Source organism: Equus przewalskii, chromosome 10, assembly GCF_037783145.1.
Source record: "Equus przewalskii isolate Varuska chromosome 10, EquPr2, whole genome shotgun sequence".
Classification (NCBI taxonomy): Eukaryota; Metazoa; Chordata; class Mammalia; order Perissodactyla; family Equidae; genus Equus; species Equus przewalskii.
This window is the reverse complement of record NC_091840.1, coordinates 59,272,246-59,295,984: the sequence shown is the minus strand read 5'-3', so window position 1 is coordinate 59,295,984 and position 23,739 is coordinate 59,272,246. Positions and strand designations below refer to the sequence as shown.

Below are 23,739 nucleotides of genomic sequence, written 5' to 3'. Positions count from 1 at the left end.
TGGGCTACTTTCCCAGCGGGTCCTGTGTAAATTCTAGCTGTGACCCCACCCCCTGCCTCCTAGAGCCTGCCCTGGGCCCTGAAACACCCCCTGACCATCCGCACTGCCCAGACGGTAAATGCCCCAGGACCCGCCGGCTCTGCCACTCCTTCCCCAGGTGGCCTACGGCAGGGCACTCCCCATTCAAAGCCTCAGTTTCTCTTCTCTGCAACATGGGGGGTTGGATTGGATGACCTGAGCTGCCCCCTCCGGCATTCCTCAGCTCTGAGAGCACCTTCCCCTCCCTCTGGACTATTAAGACAGAAGCCTCATTAAGGCCAATTAAAGGAGGCTCAGGCCTCCTGAGCACCAAGCACAGCAGGATGGGGTCAAGGAGCGCATACTGGTCACATCTGGAGCCCTCTGAGCAGGCCGCAGCCCAGGGGCAGCATGGGCCCTGCCTTGAGTCTCCAGCCTTCCCTAGTAGACATCGGCCTCCTCAGCACAGCTCAGCAATGCTGCAAAGACAAGGGGCCGGCAGAGCACGGGGCAGCGCTGTCAGAGGACCCGGGCTGTGCCGTGGCTGAGACAAGAGGACAAATCCCACCCTCTTCCCGCCAGCCTCAAGGGACCTCAGTTCTCCAAGCTTCCGGGCCTACAGGCACAGGATCCAGCCAGCCAGACCACCCCACAGTCATCAGCGGACGGCACGAGCCAAGGACTCCCAAACTGGAAAAGCTCGGAATCATACATTTAAGCGCCTTTAAAACGTTAGCTTCTCCGGGGTCCAAGAGTGACAGATGAGGTGGGGTCGTCCAGCGTCCAAATCCTCCAGGAAGACTTGGGACTTGGGAGAAAGACTCCAGGAAGAAAGGACTTGCCCAAGGTCACACAGCAAGCCAGGGCAGGGCTGAGGCCCATGGGCTGCCTGATGCCCACGTCCTCTCTGCTGCATTCCACCAAGTCCCTGCTTGAACTCCTCTAGGCTGGGGAGCTCACCACTTCTCAATCCAGACCAATCCCAGAGAGAGGCTGTCAGGAGAGGGGTGAGGGCGAAGGTGGAGGGGAGAGAACTGGCACGGAGTGAGTGCCAGCACCGTGCCAGTCTTTCACCGTCCCCTTGTCCCATTTAAATCTCACCATGGCTTTGGGGCAGGTGCTGGCACCACGTGGTGCTGAGGAGGAAGCGCCTGTCTTCAGGTGGCGTGGCTAGACCACAGGAGAGCCAGGGCTCAGGCTGGGTCCACGTGATACCAAAGACTACCTTCCCCCGGCCCCACGTGGCATTTAATCTGGGAAGGTCCCTGAGCCTGGGGATCACTTGGAGCCCGTGAAGGAGGCTGGCACAGCCCACACCGGCCAGGGCCTACCAGGACCCAGGGCGCAGTGCCCGTGCAGGGGGGCAGCCCTGCCCACAATGAGCAGCCAGTGGACACTCATGACTATTTCTGCCTTGAGACAAGTGCCCAAACCCCATCTTACAGATGAAGAAACTGAGGCCCAAGTTCACGCATCAAGGCAGTCACTGAGCTGGACAGGTGAGCCAGGGGCCTCTGAGCTCCCCTCTGCGGGCCCACGGGGAGGATGCTTGGCTTCACGGTGAGCCAGCCGAACCAGGGCAACTGCGGCTCTGTGGAGGCCAGTCTAGGCCAGACAGGCTGCAGACCCTGGTGTGACCTTCGGCAGGCCCTGCCCTGCTCTGAGCCTTGGTATCCTCATCTGTGACATGAGCATGAGGAGAGACCTACTTGGCGGGGTCGTGGGAGGGAGGGCAGTGCCGCTGGGTATGAGGCTGCCTGTCTGAGTGTGCCAGGAGCCGGGTGTGCACCTGGTCCAGAGGTGCCAGCCCTCCTTCCTGGCAGAGCTGCTCCTGACTCTCCCCAAACTCAATTAAGACACAAATGCTGTTGGGTGGGAAGCCTTAGGAGAAGATGGGAGCCAACACCTGGAATTATGTTATCAGATGGTTCCCCACCTGGCAGGTGAGGGCCCTGGGCGCCGGGCTGGGAACTGCTGGCACAGGCAGAAGCCATCTCCCAGGAGCCAGTGCACGAGCTGGGACAGCCGACTGGGCAACCCCTGCGGCCTCTCCAGGTGTCGAGGCTGTCCTGGTACCGCCTAGCTCAGGGACGGGGAAAGCCCTGCCTCCTGGCTGCAGGGGCCCACAGGTGCCTTGGGTCCCCATCGCCCTGCTCTCAGCAGTCCTGGTGTGGTCAGACTTCTGCCTCCTGTTGGAGGACCCAGTGTTTGGGACCCTCATGGGGACACGGAGCCTTGTGAAAATGCTCTGATTGTCCTGAGCCCAGCTGGGGCCCGCAGGAGGCTCGAGGCTCCCATGAGAGGCAGGCTTCCCCAGGGAACAGCCAAGATGCCGCTTGCCCAGGGAAAGGGGCTCAGGGCCTGCAGACCTGGGTTCTGGGCTCAGCTCCTCCGGTTACCAGCTCTGTGACCTTTAGCAACTTATTCGCCCTCTCTGAGCCCCACCCAGCCTCAGTGTCCTCTTCTGCACAGTGGAGACAACACCCTCTTTATGGAGCTGCTGGGAGGATGACAGTGTGGGTAAAGTGTCTGCTCAGCACCTGGGGCGCAGCTGGCATTCAATAAATGCCTCATTAAGCTGCTTTTATTCTCCCAGAGCCACGCCGTGAGCCAGGACTACAGCGTGTGAAGGTGGGGGCCTGAGAGAAAAGACGTGGGGCTGATCGGGCATCATGAAACCTGCTTCCAGTCCCTTCCTGTGTGGCCCCAGGCAAGATACCTAACTTGGGTCTCTGTTCCAAGCCCTGGCCGGGACGGCATGAGAGCTGGGTTCTAACCCAGCGTTCGCCACTCGTTCTCCCTCCCGCTCCCTCAGTTTCCTCACCTGTAATGATTCGCCCCCGTACCCCGGGCCTCCCGGGCTGTCAGGGCAGGGAGGGGACCCTGCCCCATGTCATGTGCGTGTGTTTGGGGGGCGGGGGCGTGAGCGTCTCCTGGAAGAACATCTTGCTAGAACATCTATCCTCTTTCCTGGCCTGTCATCAGCACGGCGGGAGCCCCTGAGGTAGACAGCTGAGGCAATCCCTCCCCAGCCCAGCCTCACCCCTCCCTCAGAGGCTGCAGCCAAGCAAGGCCGGGGCTCGGCCCTCCTAGGCGTGATGCTACAGGCCCAGCCTCTGGTATGCAGTTGGAACCCCACAGCAGGTTTCTCCCCAGATAAATCACTGGCTCCCAGGGGCTGGGCGAGGGGCAGGCAGATGACCTTCCAGCTCAGAGAGCTGGAGCCCATGGGGCCAGAAGACAGCTCAGAGAGCACCAGCTGCTTGCTCAGGGCCACACAGCCAGTGGAGTTGGACCAGTCTCTTGTCCCGGAGGAGTCTAGAATCACAGGGCAGCACGGTGGCAGAGCTGAAGGGACCCTTAACAGTCTTCAGTGCCTGTACCCATTTTACAGATGGGATGACCGGGGCTCAGAGAGGAGCTGGGCTTCTGCTGGGTCACACAGCGGTGGAGGTGGAGCAAGGGCCTGACCCCAGCACTCTTGGCTTCTAGTACTGTGGCCCATTAGTTCCATTCTAGTCTTCAGGGCAAGGGGGTATCCGGTGGCAGCCTTGACGGGAACACAGCCACTCCCTGGCGGCAGAGCTGGGGCGGGCTGAGTGTGTGCTGTGTCATTTCCCTGCCCCAGGGTCTACCTGCCGCACTGATGACAAGCCAGGATGAGGAGGTGGCGGGCTGGGCCGCCCTGACTCAGCGCCAGCAGCCCCAGCCCAGGTGCCCCGGTAGGAAAGGGGCCGGCGTTTGGGCCAGGCAGCCAAACCACAGGACCCCCATCCCGGGGCGGGGGTGGGCATTCTCCCTGCTTTGGTACTGAGAGGATGAGAGGAGGATGCAGGGCCGAGAGGAAGAGGGGTGAGTCATGGGCAGAGATAAGGTAAGAAGCGCTCCAGGAGGGCGGGCAGGTGGGCGGGCCAGGCGAGGCGCCCTGTCAGCATCTGTCAGCGTCACAGCCGGCCCCTGCGAGCCTGGGAAGAGGCAGGACTGCAGGTTGCTCCGATGAGCTGTGCCTCCCTGCCCTGCCTGTCACTGTGTCCTGCCAAGGCCAGGGCAGGAGGGGCAGAGGACCCGTCCCAGAGTCTGAGGACAACAGGGGCCTGGTCCCCACCCCTCCACCCAAGAACTAGCTAGGTGACCTTGGCAAGGACTAACCAGTCAGGCCTCAGTTTCTACATCCAAAAAATGGGGCAGATAATACCACCTGAGATTATAAAGTGCCTCGCACTCAGTAAGTCAGGCGTCGCTTCACAGCAGGGACCCGTTGTGAGAAGTGCGTTGTTAGGTGATTCTGTCGCTGTGCGAACATCATGGAGCACACTTACACCAACCTAGTGGTGTAGGCTACTCCACACCTAGGCTGTGTGGTACCCATCTTACGGGACCACCGTCATTAAAGCACTCTGCCGGTGACCGACATGTCATGATGCAACTGTCAACAGGAGCCACTGTTATCACAGCCGGCCACACGCACACTGTTTTGGACACAGGTCTGGGGTGGACATGGCAGGAACGCAGGCTGGACAGCAGGGGCTTGGCTTGCCAGTGCTGTGGGGTACGAACAAGCCCCTGTCCCTCCCATGCCTCAGTGCCCGTTGTAAGATGGGAGGCAAGGCCTCCACCGCCTGAGACCTCACCTGTCCTGTCAGGCCTGCGACGGAGGCTCTCGCTGTGCGACATGGGCAGTGAGAGGGAGGAAAGCAGGGGGCAATGCCTGCCTGTTGGGGGGCTGCAGGAAGGAACCAATGGGTGCCACACAGACGGGGATCAAACCTGAGATAGACTTCTTCCTGGCTATGTCCCCTTAAGAGAGGATGCTGTGACCTTGTGGGGCTTTTGTGGGGAGCAAATGAAGTTATGGGGCCCCATGGGATTGATGGGGTGGCTGGGTCTCAGTCCTAGCCATGGAGACGTGAGGAGGATGACCTGGGGTCCAGCCTGGCCCCTGGTACCCCTCTCTGGCCCCATCACCGGGCCAGGCCGCCCGTCTTTCTGTCTGGGGAGAGGAGGCTCTGTAGCTCTCCCCAGGCCACGCTGGGCCCTGGTGCCTGCCTCCCTGCTACTCCTGGCGGGGGACAGGCACGGAGGAGGGGGAACCCTGACACAGTGGGTCAAGCCCCCCAGCAGGGCCTCAGTTTCCCCATTTTTAAAAAGGGAGTGGAGGCTGGGTAATGGGATCCCAACAGGCCCTCCCAGGGAACTGGGTTCACGCCCTGAAGTCAGGCACCTCTGTCCACAGCCCCTTCCTACTCCGCGGCAGGCGTGGGGCGGGTTATTCAGCCTGAAAACTATGACGGCCTCTTCCTCCACCTCTTTCTCATGGCTGTCACCCGACTCCATCTTCACAACAGCCAAAGAAGCGGATTTATGCTCCCCACCTCCGCTTTACAGACCAGAGACCCGAAGCCCCAGAGCTGCATGGGATCGGGCCAAGCCGGGCTCCCTGACACAGGCCATCTAACTCGCCGCCCCCTCGGGGGACGGGACTCCACCTTCCTGCAAATTTAAGCCGGGGCCACGTCATCAGCTCCTGACCCACTTCTGTTTCTTTGCCCCAGAGCTCCCCCAGGCCCTGTCTGTCAGCCAGGATGGTCCCCAGAACCAGTGTTTGGGTCTTGTGCAATTTACTGCCCGGTTCTGGGCCTGGAACAGTGAGGGGATCAGACTCCTCTAGAAATACCTCGCCCGGCGACCCAAGGCCAGGACAGACATTGCTAATCACACACTGCTCTCTGCGGAGCCCAGACTGGGCCTCAGAATCCTTCTCAATGCAGCTGACTGGGCAAGCTTTATCAGTCACGTCAGGACGCGCTCCGAAACCATGAAAAGGCACTTTTGCTCTGCAGGAAGAAGCACCAGCTCGCGGTCACAGCTGTCCAGCGAAGGCCTCGGCTGTCTCTGCAAGTGGCGAGCACCCCTCCTCAGAATGTGTGTCAGTGTGTCAGCGGAGAATGGTCACCCACGTGGGGGACACTGCACAGCTCGGCAGGGGTCGGGAAGGGGAGGTCCAGACAACGCTTGAGGTCCCTTACAGTGGCGGAATTCAACCCAGACGGACAACTCTCAGCTGGAATCACTCTGCTTCCGCCCCTGAGGGCCGCGCCATCCCCACCCCCGCATCCCCCAGCCTGGAAAGGTCCTGCCATTGCAAAGCTCACGAAGAAGCTCAGAGAGTGAGCAAGTCACCCTGTCACCCAGCACAGCCAAGAAACAGGCGCACGTGAACTCGGGTCTCCAGGCCAGCTTCAGCCGCACTCAGGCTACGTAGTCTCCATGCCAACTCCCCCGCCCCAGCCTGTCTCCACACCCCCCAAAAGCAACACCAGGGAGCTCAGGGTGTGTGCGAGCGCCTGCTGCTTCTCAGGGGTGAATCAGAGCCATCCCGAGGGACAGTAAGTGAGAGAGTCCTGCCATCCCTGCCGGCCCCACCCCATCGCAGCACTTTCTTCCGGGGAACCTGCTTGCCAGGTCTGGGGAAATCAGAAACACCCCCCAACAATGCACAAAGGCCCTTTGAGATGGGGCAGCCCACCGTCACCTGCTAGAGGATCTGGGCACCCTATCCTTCTGCAAAGAAACCGAGGAACCCCATGAAGGCAGGAGGGGAGACAGCAGGGAGGCAGCCAAGAGACTTGGGTGGGCTGAGCGAGCGGGCACCGGGCAGCAGAGGTGCTGGGGCCGGGTCAGGCCACCCGCCCAGCTTCCTCTCCACCGACACTTGCCCACGGGGGGGCTCACCTTCTGGGCCTGGCTGACCATCTTGCGGACCACCTCCTTGATGTGGGCCTGCCCGTCGATAGGGGGCTGCATGTAGACGCTGGCCCGGGTCACACCGCGGTAGGCGACGGTGTCGGGCCAGCCCAGGTCCAGCTGTGGGATGGAGCGGTCTGACTTCTGGGGCCAGTACTCCAGCGAGGGCAACGGCTCAGCCTCAGCGGGGATGCCACCCGCCCCGCTGACTTCCTCGCCATCACCCAATCCATCGTCCTCGGGCTCCTGGGGGCGGCTGGTGTCCCGAGGGTCCTCAGAGCCCGGGTCGTACACCTCGATGGTCTCCAGGATGCGCTTGAGCTCCAGCTCCGAGAGGAAGTCTCGGATGTTCTCCCGCTTCAGCACCTCGTAGAAGGCGTCGGGGCCGCGCGCCACCAGGGCCTCCAGCGCCAGCCGCTGCTCCTCGCTGTAGAAGAACTCGGGCTTGGACTCGCTGGAACGCCAGTTGACGTGGCTGTCGTCCAGACACTGTACCTGGGAGAAGGCCATGGTGCCACCTGCCGGGGCGCTTCTGCCGGCTGGCAGGCGACGGGACGCTCGGCAGGGTCGGGGTCCCGATCCCGCGCTGGGCAGAGCTCGCTCTGGGCCTCACAGCCGCCGCTGCGCCTCTGCCATCAGGCGCCTGCAGGAGGGAGGAGGGAGGAGGGTCAGGGCAGAGTGCAGGGGCCGGGCGGGGCGGGGTCGGCGGGGGGCGGCGCGGGGACGCGGCCTGGGGCCGGGCGTGTCTCGTGTGGGGCCGCGGGGCCACATCCCAGGGGATTTCTGGAGCTGCCCGGGTCCCAGGCCGCCTGGGGGCGGGGGGGGGGGGCGGGCGCAGGCGGGGAACTTCCCAGGAGTTTCCGAGAGCGGCAGCAGGAGAGGAACCCGGACGGCCCCGGCTCGGCTCAGCGGCGCCCCGCACTCCGAGGGCTTCCGGGAAGGGAGGGGGGGTCTCCAAATCCCGGGCGCCGGAGCGGCAACCCGAGGGGCCTGCCCGGAGGAGGCTTGGGGAGTGCGGCGGGCGGCGGCGGCGCGGGGGCCGGGAGCCGGGGGCGCGGGCCGGACTTGCTTACCGGGCGGGCGCGGAGCCGGCGAGAGGAGCCGCGCGGGCGAGCGGGGGCACGGGCTGCGGCAGGTGACTAAGTGCTGCCCCGCCGCCGCCGCCGCCACCTGCGGTCACGTGCGGCCCTGGGGGCGGGGCCGGAAGCTGATTCACCCCCCTCCCCCCCCCCCCCGCGCCCCGCGGGGCCGACGGACTCTGCGGTCGGTCGGTGGGTGTGCGCCTGTCTCCTTTGCTGCGCTCAGCCTCGGGTGGCCGAATTATGAAAAGCTCGGGGACCAAAGTCCAATAGCTTCTGGAACATTGCAGCCCAGAGAGGGACAGTGTTCTTCCTCAGGACACACAGCAAGTTAACAGCCTTGGCACCGCTCCACTCCCGCCCACATTGCCTGCTGGTGACCCTAGTCCATCCCTACCTGTGCCCATTTTCCCAGGTGGGACGGGATGTCCCTGCAGATTCGCAGCTGTCCAGTTGTGGAAGTAGAGTTGGGGTACTGGGCTGGGAGCCCCCAAGGAGGCACGGTCTGACCCAACCCCAGGAGCCTTCACAGGGCCTGATGTGGACAGAGCAGTTCCCCAGTTCTTAGTTCCAAGCCCTGCTCCCCTCTGGGAGGGCTCCTTCCTTCTACCCAGGGCTGGTCCTGCATGATGAGCCTGTCCCACCTGAACCCTGGGGCCAGGAGGGCCAGAGAGGGCTTCTGTGGGCTGCGGTCAGGCCGGGCTCTCTGCCTCGCGTCCCTGGGGCTTGGGACCCCAGTTATGGGGGGTGTGGGGACCACATCTGAAAACAGTCTGCTGGGGCGGGGAAAGCAAAGCCCATTAAACCTGGCGGGACAAACAGCCCCCACCCCATCTCGTGCCACAACCAGTCAGCCAGGCACCTGGCCCAGCCCTTCCCTCCCATCCCCCACACTTGCCCTGGATGGGGCTGCTCTGTGCTCAGGCTGGGACTGGGGCCCAGGACCCTGCTCTGTGCTGCTGAGGGCTGGCTGGTGACATCTCTAGGCCTGGGCCCGTGGTCCCCCCTCCCCCAGGACCCTCAACCCCATCCATGTGCCTCTCAGGCCTTCTCACCTGAGCCCACTGCCCTGAGCAGTGACCTCTGTCTCCCAGCCACAGCACCCCTGCGGTCCCCATCATGGACTCTTCAAGCCTCAGGGCCTGCGCTCCACCCTTGCCCCAGGGTGTCACATTGAGTCTGAACTTAGTGGCCCCCAAGACCAGGCCAGGCCCCTCCCTGAGCACAGTCCCACAAGTGCCCTAGCTCCTACCAGTTACATGCACACATACCTGCATCCTCCCTACCCCACAGGGCCAGGAGGGGACAGAGGGGCCCCATGGGCCAGCACTGCCCTGGAAGTCCTGGAGCCTCGGGGCCTCAGCTTCTCCTTTTGCTCTCACCGCTGCACAGAGGCCCTGCGTTCATGAAGAGACTGCTGGCTCCAGGGCTGCAAGGCCTCTGGCCCTCCAACCTCTGCAGTTACCTGCCCTTAATTACAGATTCACAGAAAGTAGTTTAAAAAACCAACAGAGGGGTCACCTGCAGCCTCCCCCGGTTTCCCCAGTGGTGTCATCTTGCATAACTATAACACAGTTATACCGGGGCCGGAAAAGTGAACCTGGTACGAGCCGGGGCTTGCACAGATTTCACCAGTTTACAGGTGCTCCTGTGTGTGTGTGCGTGTGTAGATGTGTGCACCCTTATCACTTGTGTAGATTTGTGTAACCACCATCACAATCAAAGTGCAGCGCTGTTCTGTCTCCGCCAAGATCTCCCTCTTTCCAGCTGTCCCCATGCCTCCATCCCTGACCCCTGGGCCGCTTGTCTGTCCTCCGTCTCTGGCAGTCTGTCCCGGCGGTGGTGTGCATCAGCGGCTTGCTCCTTTCTGTGCTGACTGGTGTTCCGTGGTATGGACGGCCGGTAGTTCTTTGAACCGTTTCCCCTCTTGAGGGACATTTTGGTTGTTTCCCGTTTTTGGCTATTACGAATCAAGCTGCTGTGAATATTTGTGTACAAATTACACAAATTAATTCATACAGGTACACGTGGACATATTATAGTGTGTATATTGTACATTCCCAACATGTGTGAGTGAGCCAGCGTCTCCACAGCCTTGCCAGCGTGTTATGTTGCCTCTGCTGTTTCTTTTAGCCATGCTGATAGCCGCGTGATAGTTTGCCTTTTCCTGATGACTGTGACATTGAACACATTTTCATGTGCTTCTTGCCGTCTGTGTGTACTCTTCAGAGAAATGTCTGTTCGTGTGTTTTGCCCATTTTCTAATAGGGCTGTTTGGTGTTGACTGTTGAGTTTGGAGAGCTCTTTGTATATTCCATATGTATATGGCCTTTGTCAGGTAAGTGGCCTGCAAATATTTTCTCCTGGTCTGTAGCTTTTCTTTTTTTTCCAGTGTGTCATACGATGTTATGAACTGTAGTCACCACGCTCTGCATTAGACCCCGGAATCTATTCATCTTCTAACTGGCAGTTTGTACCCTTTGACCAGCATCTCCCCATTTCCCCCACCCCCAGCCCCTGGCAACCACTGTTCTAGTCTCTGTTTCTATGAGTTCAGCGTTTTTAGATTTCTGTGTATACGTGATATCATATAGTATTTGTCTTTCTCTGTCTGACTGATTTCACTTAGCATAATGCCCTCAAGTTCCATCCACGTTGTTGCGAATGGCAGGATGTCTTTCTTTTTCACGACTGAGTAATACTCCGTTACGTACCTCTATCTCACGTCTTCTTCATCCAATCCTCTGTTGGTGGGTGCTTAGGTCATCCCCGTGTCTGGGCTATTGTGAATAGTGCTCCAATGAACATAGAGGGGCACATAGCTCTCTGAGGTGGTGATTTCATTTCCTTAAGGTATCTATCCTAGATGTGGGGTTGCTGGGGCACGTGGTAGTTCTCTTTATAATCTTTTGAGGAACCTCTGTACCATTTTCCATAGTGGCTGCACCAATTTACATTCCTACCATCAGTACCTGAGTATTCCCTTCTCTCCACATCCTTGCCAACACGTGTTTTCTCTCATCCTTTTGGTGATAGCCATTCTGACGGGTGTGAGGTGATCGCTCACTGTGGTTTTGATTTGCGTTTCCCTGATGATTAATGATGTTGAGCACTTTTTCATGTGCCTGTTGGCCATCTGTATTGCTTTTTTGGAAAAACGTCTATTCAGTTCCTTTGCCCATTTTTAAATCAGATTGTTTGGGGTTTTTTGCTATTGAGTTGTACGAGTTCTTTATACATATTAACCCCTTATCAGGTATACGGTTTATAAATATTTTTTTCCCAATCCATAGGTTGCCTTTTCATCTTGTTAATGGTTTCCGTTGCTAGGCAAAAGCTTTTTAGTTCGATATAGTCCCACTTGAGGTTTTTTTTGCTTTCATTGCCTTTGTTTTTGGTGTCAAATCCAAAGACAACATCGCCAAGACTGATGTCAGGGAGCTTACCGCCTATGTTTTCTTCTAGGAGTTTTGTGGTTTCAGGTCTTCCATTCAAGTCTTTAATCCATTTTGGGTTAATTTCTGTGTATGGTGTAAGACAGTGGGCCAGTTTCATTCTTTTGCATGTGGCTGTCCAGTTTCCCCAGCACCATTTATTGCAGAGACCGTCCTTTCCCCATTGTATATTCTTGGCTCCTTTGTCGTCATTTAATTGACCGTTTATGTGTGGGTTTACTTCTGGGCTCTCGATTCTGTTCCATCGATCTGTGTGTCTGTTTTTGTGCCAGTACCATGCTGTTTTGCTTATTATAGCTTCGTAGCATAGTTTGAAATCAGGGAGTGTGACGCCTCCGGCTTTGGTTTTCTTTCTTAAGACTGCTTTGGCTACTCAGGATCTTTTATGATTCCATACAGATATTTTAGGGTTGTTTTTTCTATTTCTGTGAGAAATATCATTGGAATTTTAGTATGGATTGTGTTGAATCTGTAGATTGCTTTGGGTTGTATTGACATTTTAACAATGTGAATTATTCCAATCCACGAGCACGGAGTATCTTTCCATTTATTTGTGTCTTCACTTTCTTTCATCGTTGTTTTATAGTTTTCAGTGTCCAGGTCTTTCACCTCCTCGGTTAAATTTATTCCTAGGTATCTTATTCTTTTTGATGGAATTGTAAATAGGATTGTTTTATTTTTTTTTCCCTTATTTTTATTTTATTTATTTATTTTTGCTGAGGAAGACTGGCCCTGAGCTCACATCCATGCCCATCTTCCTCTACTTTATATGTGGGACGCCTGCCACAGCGTGGCTTGCCAAGTGGTGCCATGTCCACACCCGGGATCCGAACCGGCGAACCCCAGGCTGCCAAAGCGGAATGTGCGCATTTAACCGCTGCACCCCGCGCCGGCCCCAGAGATTGTTTTCTTAATTTCTTTTTCTCATAGTTCGTTGTCACGTATAGAGACTCAACTGATTTTTGTATGTAGATTTTGTATTCTGCAACTTTACTGAATTTGTTTCTGTACCTTTCCTTTTTATCCTTTTCACAGATGTCTTACACAAAGCAAGCACTTTGGATTTTGATGAGGTCCAGTGTGTCAGTTTTTCCTTTAATGGATCATGCTTTTGATGTCAAGTCTAAAAACTTTCCACCTTGCCCTAGGTCCCAAAGATTTTCTCCTATTTTTTTCCCTAAAAGTTTGATAGTTTTACATTTAAGTCTGTGATATATTTTGAGTTAATTTTTGTGTAAGTCTTGAAGTTGAGGTTGAAGTTGAGTTTTTGGGTGCTGGATGGCCCCAGAGGGGTTGTACAGAGGAGGAAATAGCCTCAGAGAATAATCAGCCAGCATCCACAGTCAGCTGGACTCGACCCCCGGCAGAGTGCTTTTTGCCTGCTCACCACTACGACATTGACCTCTGGACTGGATCCTAGGGATGAGCCAGGCCTGGTTGGGGAGTGGGGAGCCCCTTGATTATTCCTCAGGGTGGTGTGTCCAGGGGCCAGCTTGGGAAAGGGTCATTCAGTCAGTCAGCAAACACCAGCAGAGCCTGTCATGCATTGACTTGTGTTGGGCACCGCTGGGGCCGGGCTCCTCCCTGGGTCCCCATGGTCGTAGTCTGTGGGGAGGCAGGACTGTCACCAGTCACAGAGTCATTGGTGCTATGGAGGATGTTGCCCCAAAGCCTCGGGAGCCTGGACACCCGCAGAGTTGAAAGCAGTGAATATGAGCTCCCTGGGTTTGTAAAGAAGGGAAGGGTATTCCCGGGGGAGGGAACAGCAAACACGGAGGCCCAGAGGTTTAGGTGAAATCGGCAGGGGTGAGGGTGGCCAAACGGGTGGGGAGCCCTGAGTGGCACACTTAGAGTTTCGTGCTTCCTCCTGCAGGGGATGGAGAGCCACAGGAGGGAGGAACGGGGAGCACCGTGGGCAGAGTGCTGGGTTTAGGAGTCCCCTCTGCTGCCTGCAAGGAGGGTGGCTTAGAGGGGGCAGGGTGGGGCAGCGAGGGGTGGGTAATCGCCCATCACTAGGCCCAGTGGACTTCACCTTGGCCTCAGGGAGGGCAACTCCAGGCTTCTGGCGAGGTCCCTGCCTGGATGGGGGTGCTGATGCAGAAGGGGAGCCCAGTAGGGGGCTCCCAGGCCCACAGAAGCTGGTGCTGCAGCAAACCCAGAAGTCCCCCCCCGCCGCCCCTGTTCCCTGGCCCTCGCTGGCCTGGGGCCACCCACTCCTGAGTTGGCACATTCAGGGGACTTTGTTTAAGTGGTGACACCTCTGCTGCTGTCATAAAGGAGCGGTGGTTCTTTTTTTGCTGTTCAGCACAAACCCAGGCGAGCCAGCGGTGCCAGAGGCAGTGCTCCATACCCAGAGCCTCGAATGGGCTGGAATGGGCTGAATAAACTCGGGCGGAATCTCCTGACTCTGGCTTTCTGAGCCATTATGTGGCTGTGACTCCTTACCTGTCCCTCCCAGGAGGGCTGGGTCCTCCCAGTGCCAGAGCTGGCTGGTCCAGGCCCAGAGCCTGTCAGAAGGGGCCCATCACCTACCCTCTGAATGCTGGACCCCCAGTGGCCCCAGAGTCCTGCCATGGGGCCCCAGGCTCTGTCCTGGGTTTGACTGTGTGTCTCAGGCAAGTTATGTCCTTTCTGGTCCTGAGTTCTCTCATCTGTACAACGGTGGAGGTGGAGATGATAGGGCAGGGCAGCTAGATCAAACAGTGCCTGAACTCCTTCATGGCTCTTTCTGGGACCTTTTCTCCCTTTCCTCCTCTCCTCCTGTGTCTTTCCTCCTTCCTCCCAACCACTCACTTGCTTACTCACTCATTCATTCACAACTGTTCACAGAAGGTCTCTGGGCCCAGCCCTGACCTGAGTGATACCTGGGACCGGGAGATGATTCAAGCCCTGTGTCTGCCTTTAGGGAGCTCCCAGTCTGGTGGGGGCGGTAAAGTAGATAACAACAAACAATTGCGACTCAGCCTGAGACCATAGGAACCCTTGGGAGGAAGCTGCTTTGCCCTGGTTGGGGTGGGGGAGGGTCAGGGAAGGCCTCAGAGGACAAGCCCTTTGTGCTGGGCCATGAAGCAGGAGGTAAACAAGGGGAGGAACGGAGCGCCGGGAGGAGGGCCGCGTCTGCAAAGGCATGGAGGCGCCCAAGTGCTGGGTGTGTGCAGACACGCAAGCAGGTCCAGGTGGCTGGCGCATGGGTGCCGGCTGGGAGGTCCTGTGGCCAGTTGTCAAGGCCTTAAGTGCCGTGTGGAAAGGATTCTTTCCCAGGAAGCCAGGGGCTCCTGGGGCGGGTGGGGAGGGGTTCCTGAGAGGTAACTGGTATGAGAAAGTTGTGACTGTGAAAGGATGGAGAGGATGGAAGGGAGGCAGAGAGGAGCCGGTGCCCAACATGTAGGGGCAGCTGAGGGAGGCGGGTGGGTGACGGAGGAGAAGCCACGGGGCTGGGGGGTTAGCGGGCGGTGGGGGAGAGGAGGGTGGAGAAGGGTGGGACCAGCGGGGCAGGGGATGCGTCTGGTTGGAGGTGCCCGGGGGACCGCAGGGAGCGGGTGTCCTGGCAGCCTGGAGCTCAAGACAGGCTGGACTGGGGACTGGGGACTGGGCTGGGGCCGAGGGGGCACGCTGCTCCAGCTCCACCGGCTAGAGGAAGGGATCCGAGACCCCCCAGCTGGCTGGGCATCTAAGGAGGGTCTCTCAGAAGGAGCATATGGAGGGGAGGGGACAGTTCTTCACCCAGGAGTGCCCGGTCTGCACAGGGAGGACCGAGTCCTGGAAACATCGATGCCCATGTGGAAACTCTACCACCCAGCAGCCCCTGTACCGAGGGGCTCTGTTCCAGTCCCCTCTGAGCCAGTGGGCAGCTGCTGTTTCTGAACTTTCCCCTTAATTGCCATGATGCCACGCTCTGTGGGCCCTGCTGAAAATCCCAGGGGTCAGGGGTCAAAGGTGTTTAGAAAGTATTTCATGGAGGAATAAGTGAACATGGGGTTGACTCTATCCGTTGTCTACACTGTGCTGGTGAGCCAGGCAGGGGTGGCCCCCCGGCTGCCTGCATGGGGGGATGGGTGAGGCAGGCTGGAGAGAACCGCGCCCCCCCCCGCCCCCCGCAAGCACACAAGAGCCAGGGGCGAGGCACCAGGAGGGTCTTCAGGTGGTCCCAAGGGAGGAAAAGTGAGGTGGGGGAGGAGACGGCCCGGGGAGTGGGGTGGGGTTGCTTTCAGATGGAGGAGGCGACTTCTGAGCCCGTGCTCCTGGGAGAGTGGGAGAGCTGCTCCAGGCAGACTGGCCTCAGGTGGGAGGGGGCCAGCGTGGGGGCAGGGCAGGAAGGCCTGGCGCGGCTGCTCCTGGAGGTCGTGGGAGGGGAGCAGGGACGAGACAGGCCCCAGGAGCTGAGCCTGGGTGCTGGAGGGTCTTGTGGACAGCTGAGCGATCCCAGGCCGGGGCTCCTCTGGCTCCCCTCACGGTTGGAGTCTCGGAAGCTGTTGGAGACAGCTGGGGGGTGAGGGGGTGAGGGGTGGGGGAAATGGCCCTGGCCTGAAGCTCTGGCCCCAGGGGTGGGAGAAGGGCCCCTCTCTAGCCACCCTCTGCCCCTTTGGGCCTGAGGGCAGGAGGCAGGGAAGGGAGACTCCTGCCCAGAGGGGCTGTAGGGGCAGCCTGCTCAGCCGGCAGAAGGTGTGGGGACAGGGAGCAGACATTGTGACAGAGGACAGCAGTCAGACTGGGAGTTAACAATTCTGGTTAGGGGCCAGAACAGGTCTCAGAGGCCAGCCTGTTCCTCGTGACCCAGCCTGGGAAACTGAGGCCCAGGGCCAAGCAGCCGCTGGCCAGAGGCGGTGACAGAGCAGGTCCAGGCCAGGCTCCTGCCCTCAGCAGGGTCCTGCCCACCCAGGTGCTCACACCTCTGGGGGGGGTGGCGTTTCGTGGGCGGTGCGGGACTCTGGACACCCCTCTTGCGCAGATGACGTGGCCTGCGTGGCGCCCTCTGAATGCCTGCGGGCCTGCGGGGCCGAGATTGGCTGCTCCAACATCGCCTACCCCAAGCTGGTCATGGAGCTGATGCCTATCGGTGAGGCCGCCTGGGTGGGTCAGGGTGGGGCGTGGGGCGGAACCTCGCTGGGCCTAAGGAGGGCGGGGGGGCTCCGGGGCTCTGGAGGCAGGTCTGGACCCAGAGTGACACTGTGTGACCTCTAGGTGGGATGTTCTGCTCACGGGGAAGAGAGGGAAATAATAATAACAGAGAACCCCCACAGCACGCACCGTGTGCCAGCCACTGTTCCAAGGGCTCCACGCGTGATTAACGTGCGTCCTCCTCTCAAAACCTGAGGCTGTCGTTATCAGCCCCATTTTACAGATGGGGAAACTGAGGCACAGGGAGGGGAAAGTGAGCTGTCCAGGGCTACAGAGTGGCTGAGACACAAACCCCAGGCTGTCTGGCCACAAGCCCATTGCTTACTCTGCGGGACCACGGGCTCAAGCCCCCACAGGAGCCAGGACCTTCCGCCTCCCCAAGAGACCACGGCCAACAGGTAGAACTAAGGGGCAGGTTTTCTCATGGCAGCAGCAGCAGCCCAGCCAGTCGGATACGGCGTGGTGAGTTCCCAGTCACGGGAGGTATGCAAGCATAGGCTATACCGCAAGGGCTATGGGAGGTCCCACCTAAGCTTTCTGAGGCCCTTTGCAGTTCGAGGGTTTCCCCTCTGATTCTCAGACCCTTGGGTGTCCGCTGCCCTCCCTCTGGTCTCCCCACTGGAAGCTTCCTGGCCCCACTGTGCTCCTCCCTCCCCCGGGAGCCGAGGCCCAAGGGCCGTGAGTACACAGACCTGGGATTAGGTCTCAGCTCTGCCACTTGCTGGCAGAGAGATTTGGGGCATGTCGCTCCCCTGCTCAGCGCTCCAGTGTCCTCATTTGTAGATTGGGATAATGACGCCTACCCACCCATCTGCCTTGTTGCTGGGATTAAACCTAATAAGGTAGGGAAACTGCCTGGTGCAAGGCTTGGCTGCACTGTGGGTCCCACCTCTGGGCCTCACCTTCCTCTTCGGTTCTGGGGGTGCTCACTAAGCTCCCCAGGGATGACACCCAGCCATTGTTGGGCCGCAACCCCTCTCTAGGCCTTGAGCTTCCTGTCTGCAAAGTGGGTGGAGAATAAGCCCCAAGTTAATCCACCTCTCTTGAGCAGGGAGGAGAGTGGAGAAATGTTTTGGAGAAAACCATGATTGAACTCACTTTCCTTTGGGCCCCATCCCAGTTAGCCTGACAAGTGAACAGAGAGGGCGTGGGATGCCTGGAGGTCACACAGCGGGTCAGATGCAGAACCAGGGCCAGGCAACCCAGCCAGGCAACAAATGGCACCTGTAAAGCTGAGCCCTCAGGGGAGCGGGGTCTGGGTCAGGCTTATTCTAGGGCAGGGAGTGGAGAACAGACAGACGGGGAATCTGCAGAGTTGAAGGAGGTGCTTAGACGCTTGACGGAAAAACACAAGAGGCCTTGGAGACACAGGCTGAAGCCCAGAGAGGCGGGAGACTAGCCTGAAGCCACACAGCACTGGGTCCTCCCTCACCTCAGTCCGTCTCCAGCCCACAGCTCCCCAGAAGGCTTTGCACAGCACTGCCTCGCCCACCTCGATGGCGACCCCTCACTCATTTTCAGCCAGTCACGGGTGGCTTTTTCTCTCTCCCTGGGGCACTGCATCTCCTCTTCCACAGAGCCAAGGAGGGAGAGGACCGCCTGTGCCTGCTGGGGGCTGCCCCACACAGGAAGTGAGGGGGACCCCGGACCCTGGGCCGCTGCCCTGTCCAGGGTGGGACCTCCGAGCTGAGGGTCCCCCCGAGGGCTCCCCCAGCCCTTCCCAGAGTTCCGCCTCTGGCCTGCTGCGGGCCCCTCTGCAACGCTCCTCCCCTCTCTGCGTGTCCACGTCCTCACCCGTCAAAGGGTTAGGAACCCTCGTCCAGTGAAGTCATGGCTGCGAAAGCGCTGCGTCAGTGCGCGGCTCTGCCCGGACGGGGGGGCCGAGAAGAGCCCCGACCATGTTGCCAGCAGCCTGGCCCCAGCAGCAGACTCACTGGTGGCCCCCTTGTCCTCAGCCTCTCCTCCCATGTTGGGGTCTCTCTCCGCCACCTCCCACGCCCCCAGCCCCCTCCCGGCTGGCGCTCTGCTCACAGGGGCTTGTGAATGAATAGCTGATGCCGAGGGAGCCTCAGAAGTGAGACCCAGGCGGGAGGGGCTCCCGCGGCAGGGCGAGGGCCAGCAGGGTCTCAGCAGCCCCTGTCCCTGCCCCAGGTCTGCGGGGGCTGATGATCGCAGTGATGATGGCCGCGCTCATGTCGTCGCTGACTTCCATCTTCAACAGCAGCAGCACGCTCTTCACCATGGACATCTGGAGGCGGCTGCGGCCCCGTGCCGGCGAGCGGGAGCTGCTGCTGGTGGGACGGTATGGTGGCGGTGCGAGGCCCCTGGGGAGGGGCTGGGCGGTAGGCTTCCCCAGCCCGAGAACAGCCGGTGAGGCCCCACCACAGGTGGGCTTTGAGGGGTGAGTAGGAGGTTGCCATTTGGAGAAAGGAGGATGCCACGGAGGAGAGGAGAGAAGAGGCAAGAACATCCTGTCCATCGCAGCTCCCTCATCACTCTCCTGGCCACGCCGTCACGGTCACAGCCCTCATCTCGGGGACGTCTCTTACCCTGAGCTGAACTCTTGAGGGAGTCTCTGCCAGGGAGAACCCCTTCCCCCAACCATGCCAGAGATCTGTCTGTCTTCCCCAAATCTGGGCCCCTAGCCCCCTGGTGGTTCCTGGCTGCCCCAGAGAGGGCCTAGAGCCCGTGCTCAGGAGTGGCCACACTCAGGCCACAGCTGTCTCTCCAGCCCTTGTGCACCTAGCCCCGCTGAGCTTCTGTCCATTTCCTCCTAGCCCTGCCTGTCCCCTCCTTATTACCTCGAGGACTCACTCTGCTCTTTCTAGATTCTGCCTGTGTCCCCTCCTCCATGCAGCCCTCCCTGATACCCCTGACCAAGGAATGAACCCCTCTCTTTCTCTCTAAGCTGCCCACAGGGGACTATTGCCAGGTTCCCCCCGCAGCACACACGGCTCCCATAGATCCAAGTTGTCTCCCTGATGCCCCGCCCCATGGGGGTGGGCAGGGGCTGACCTGGCCCAGCCCTCCAGCCCTGTGGTCTGCCAGTACCTGGGAGTCCTTTAGGGCTGGACTCAGCAGTGGATGATGAGGGGTTGGCATCTCCGAGTGTGTGCACGTGTCCCTCTGCCTGGGCCCTCTCCTGGGTCCCACCCCTCCGTCTCCCTCCAAGCCATGTGGCCCCCCCACTCTGCTGGTCCAGGGGCCTGGCCCTTGGGTGCTTAGCTTGGCCAACAATGTGCCCTCCGGCAAGCAGCCCATGGCCCCCGTCCTCAGGGTGGGGTCTCCCCCGAGCTGCGGGCGGTTGTCCCAGTGAGGCGGAGAAGCCGGGCTTCTGTCGGAAGGGCCCTGTTGGGACACGCCAGGCAGCGGGCGAGCGAGCATGAGCTCATCTGCAGGCTCACGGCCTCCAAACAAGGAGCCTTTCCGCGCCTGCAGGACGCTTCTGCACCAGCACGCCCGGCCGACCGCCTCTCCCTGCCAGGGGAGCCCGCCCTGCCTCGCAGACCCCTTCCTGAGCCCCTCCATGCTCCAGCATCCCGGGAGCGGGGACCTGGCTGCCATCCTGCTGCTCAGCATGTGCCTGGGCCCCCAGCCACAGTGCCCTTGGCCCTCCTTCCCACCTCTTCCACCCAGTCAAGCCCCACTCCGCCCCAGCTGGGCCCTGCCAGCCTCCCTGTGGGTGAAAGGCTGTGTGATGCAGGGCAGGTGGCTCGCCCTCTCTGGGTCCCAGCTGCCAGTTCGGTAGAGTGGAAAGGGCCCAACATTGTGTGGGACCAGGGTTCAGCTTTACCATCCCTCCTTCTTGAAGTGCCAGGACACCTCCCCCATACCTCCAGCCTCCTCCTGCCTACAACAACACTGTTCAAGCTGCGTTTCCTAGACCGTGTGGGGTCTTGGATCTCTGAAGCCTTGATCCAAGGACGGATGGGACTTACAGAGAGAGGGCAGCAGGGCGCACCCAGAAGCCTGGGGAGGAGGCCATCGTGGGGCAGGGGCAGGCAGGGGCGTGCCACTGACCTGACAGTCTCATCAGGTGGGGGGTGCCAGAGCAGCCAGCACAGGCCTGGGGCCAGTGATGACCTCGCGTCTGGGGCCCTGGTCTTTGCCAGCCCCAGGCCCACTCCTCCATCCTTCTGCTCCTTCGTTTCCCTCCCCTGCTACCCCCTTCTGTCTACCTTGTCTATTACTCAGTCCACAAATAGTGCCTGAGCCTTCCCGGGTACCCTGTGTCAAGCTGGGCAACACAGGGGATCCAGAGAGATCTCAGAGCCCCCAGCCCCGGAGGGGCTCCCCGGCCACCACAGCGGCAGCCCAGGAGCGATGGAGCTGGTGGGGCCAGCCATGCCGCCGGCAGTGTGTGTGCGGGAGCTGGTCAGGAGGGCTCCCTGGAGGAGGGCCTTGAGCTGGGCCTTGGAGGATGAGGGAGGTTTGCCTGGGGAGGCGTTGGAGAAGCCGTTCCAGGCAGAAGGGACGGCCTCTAAGTTTGGGGTCCCTCTGGCAGCCTGGAGGCGGCTGAGTCAGAAGAGGAAACCGCAGAGGCAGTGGGAAGGCCAGGGCCCCTCCAGGCCAGCCCGGAAGCCCAGGCCGCGCAGCAGAGATGCTGAGTCTGGTCTCGGGCAGCGGGAGCCCGCGTGGGGAGGGCGGGGTGGGATGGTGTCAATGGAGCCCTCCTGTGCCTTTGAAGAGAGCAGCACCCGCCCGCCCGCCAGGCTGAGGGTTAATTAGCCTTAATCGGGGTGGCACCTCCTTCCTCCACCCTCTCCCTCGGGCCTGGAAGGGAAGACAGGGAGGCAGGAGGGTGGGCATGCAGCAAGGGGGACACACCCCAGCTGCACACACGGCCTCTGTTGCCCCTGCCGTCCTGTGCGGCCTTCCAGGGGTCTCCCCCACCACCCACCTCGGGGGTGAGGGGCTCCCAACTGACCCAGGACACAGGGGCAAGGGGCACTCAGCCAGGAAGGAGCAGATGGGACACCTCACCCCAGCTCTGTCTCCTTAGCTGGATCCCACACACCTTCAAGGCTCCAGGGTCCTCTCCTCCTGGAAGACCTCCCGGATTGATACTTCCTCTGGGCCCCCTCAGCCCAGCCCTGAGCACAGGGTGACAGGCTCATCTGTTCCCTTACTTGACCCTGGATGCTGGGCAGGGACTTGGGCCCACTCATCACCAGGTCTACTCAGCAGCACAGAGCCCTACAGTCAGGAGGGCTCCTCGTGAGCGGTTTGTCGAATGAACAAATGAAGCATGTCCCTGCTGTGGAGGGGCCTGCGCCCCGTGGGGAGGCAGACAGGAGCCGATAAAAGGAGCCCACGCAGGGTGGGGAGGGGAAGGGCTCACACGAGCTGGTCAGAGGGCTCCAGCTTCACAGCCAAGTCCAGGTCCTAACCCAAGCCCAGGCCGCCTGGCTCCCAACCTTGGACTCTTACGACGGGGTCGAGCTGTGATGAATATGAGTCAGCAGCCAAGGGCTGTGGGGGTATGGATGTGCCAGACAGAGGTCACAGCTCCTGCAGAGGCCGCCAGTGTTAAAAGAGGCCAGTCTGGCCCAAATGTGAGGGCAGTACATCTTTCACGCAGTCACCCAGTGTTTATTGGGCACCTACTATGTGCTAGGAGATGCAGCAGTCAACTCCAGAGATGAGGCTCCTGCCCTCCTGGTGCCTCCAGCCGGGAGGGGAGACAGACAGTAGGCAAGTGAATGCCCAGATAGACGTCCATGGAGAGGTTGGGTGTCTTGAAGACCCGCGGGAGATCCTGGGGGGCCATTGGGGGCCTCTCTGAGGGCTGACTCAGCAGAGCCCCCAGGGACCAGAAGGAGCAGACAGGCTGAGTTGGCTTCTGCAGGCGCAGGGAGCCAGAGGAGAGTCCGGAGTGAGGCAGGACTGGCCACGACCCCCGAGGGGTGGACCAGGGGCCAGGGAGAAGGCTGGAGCTGGGGCAGCAAGGGCAGAACGAGAGCAAGTCCTAGTGACCAGGGGGACGTGGGGGAAAGCTGGGGAAGGGCCTCGGGTGAGCGTGCCCACTGCCTGCCCGCAGGCTGGTCATCGTGGTGCTCATCGGTGTGAGCGTGGCCTGGATCCCCGTCCTGCAGGGCTCCAACAGCGGGCAGCTCTTCATCTACATGCAGTCGGTGACCAGTTCCCTGGCACCCCCAGTGACAGCAGTCTTCGTCCTCGGCATCTTCTGGCAGCGTGCCAACGAGCAGGTGGGCAGCTGGTGAGGGGCGCCTGGGCAGGTGGGGTGGGGCTCTGTCCTCCCCTGTGGGTGAGCTGCAGCCTGCTTGCATCTTGCCCTGCGCCTGTGCCTTCCTCCCACGGCCCCAGCTGTCCTGCCTCCTCCTCCTCAGGGGGCCTTCTGGGGCCTGATGGTGGGGCTGGCGGTGGGCGCCACGAGGCTGGTCCTGGAATTCCTTCACCCAGCCCCGCCCTGCGGCGCCCCGGACACGCGGCCTGCCGTCCTCGGCAGCATGCACTACCTGCACTTTGCCATCGCCCTCTTTGTGCTCAGTGGAGCTGTGGTGGTGGCTGGGAGCCTGCTGACGCCACCCCCTGAAAGTGTTCAGGTGAGCTGCGCTGGCCTCTGACTCCTAACCCTCCGAGGCTTATCCCTGACCCCTGGCCCTTAACAACTTCTGAGTCTGGTCCCATTCTGACCCCTGACCCTCTCTGACTCAAGATTCTAGCTCTTGGCCCCTAACTGTCTCTGGACCTGGCCCCGGCCCTTTTTGAACTCAGCTGCCTTCTTTCCGTCACTGACCGCTGTCCTCCTCCGTCCTGCCACACCCCCCTCCCTCCCTATTCCCTGCAGATTGAGAACCTTACCTGGTGGACCCTGGCTCGGGCCCTGCCTCCAGGAGCCAAAACAAGTACGTGTGTGGCCCTAGGCACTCCATCTTGCCCCACCCTGAGGAGGGGGCTGCGGGTGTGGGTGCCGGGTATGGCCCTATGGCCCTCAGCTGGCTCTCTCCTTCTCCCACCCCCTCCAGGTGATAGCCGAACAGCCCAGAAATATGCTTTCTGGGCCCGTGTCTGCGGCTTCAATGCCATCCTCCTCGTATGCGTCAACATCTTCTTCTATGCCTACTTTGCCTGATGCTGTCCCCGGGCAGGAAGGCCGGAGCCCTCAGAGCCGTGGGGTGCACCCCTTCCCTAATGAGGACACCGAGGCCCCTCACGGCTCCATGGCGGGTCAGGGCCCAGGGACTGGCTGAGCCAGCAAAGCAGCACCCATGAAAACTTAGGGCGGAAACGGGAGAAAAGAGTTTGATACTTCAAAAAGAGTTGTCGTGATTGGAAAGAAAATTAGATTTCTGATGAACATC

At 60.2% G+C, this 23,739-nt stretch overlaps 2 protein-coding genes across 2 annotated transcripts in view; one reads left to right on the top strand and one right to left on the bottom strand.

Annotated features, from left to right (window-relative positions):
* FAM83G (family with sequence similarity 83 member G) overlaps positions 1-7,967 on the bottom strand; it is a 30,135-nt gene extending 22,168 nt beyond the window's left edge. Inside the window, exons 1-2 of the mRNA XM_070563581.1 lie at positions 7,836-7,967; positions 6,751-7,405 (exon numbers count right to left, since the gene is read on the bottom strand). Of these exons, the coding sequence (XP_070419682.1) occupies positions 6,751-7,272 (522 nt within the window). The 5' untranslated portion in view covers positions 7,273-7,405; positions 7,836-7,967. The remainder of the gene's footprint in view (positions 1-6,750; positions 7,406-7,835) is intronic.
* Positions 1-23,739, top strand: part of SLC5A10 (solute carrier family 5 member 10) — a 74,841-nt gene extending 51,102 nt beyond the window's left edge. The window contains exons 11-16 of the mRNA XM_070563582.1: positions 16,245-16,352; positions 18,566-18,716; positions 22,455-22,623; positions 22,765-22,980; positions 23,226-23,283; positions 23,404-23,739. Of these exons, the coding sequence (XP_070419683.1) occupies positions 16,245-16,352; positions 18,566-18,716; positions 22,455-22,623; positions 22,765-22,980; positions 23,226-23,283; positions 23,404-23,510 (809 nt within the window). The 3' untranslated portion in view covers positions 23,511-23,739. The remainder of the gene's footprint in view (positions 1-16,244; positions 16,353-18,565; positions 18,717-22,454; positions 22,624-22,764; positions 22,981-23,225; positions 23,284-23,403) is intronic.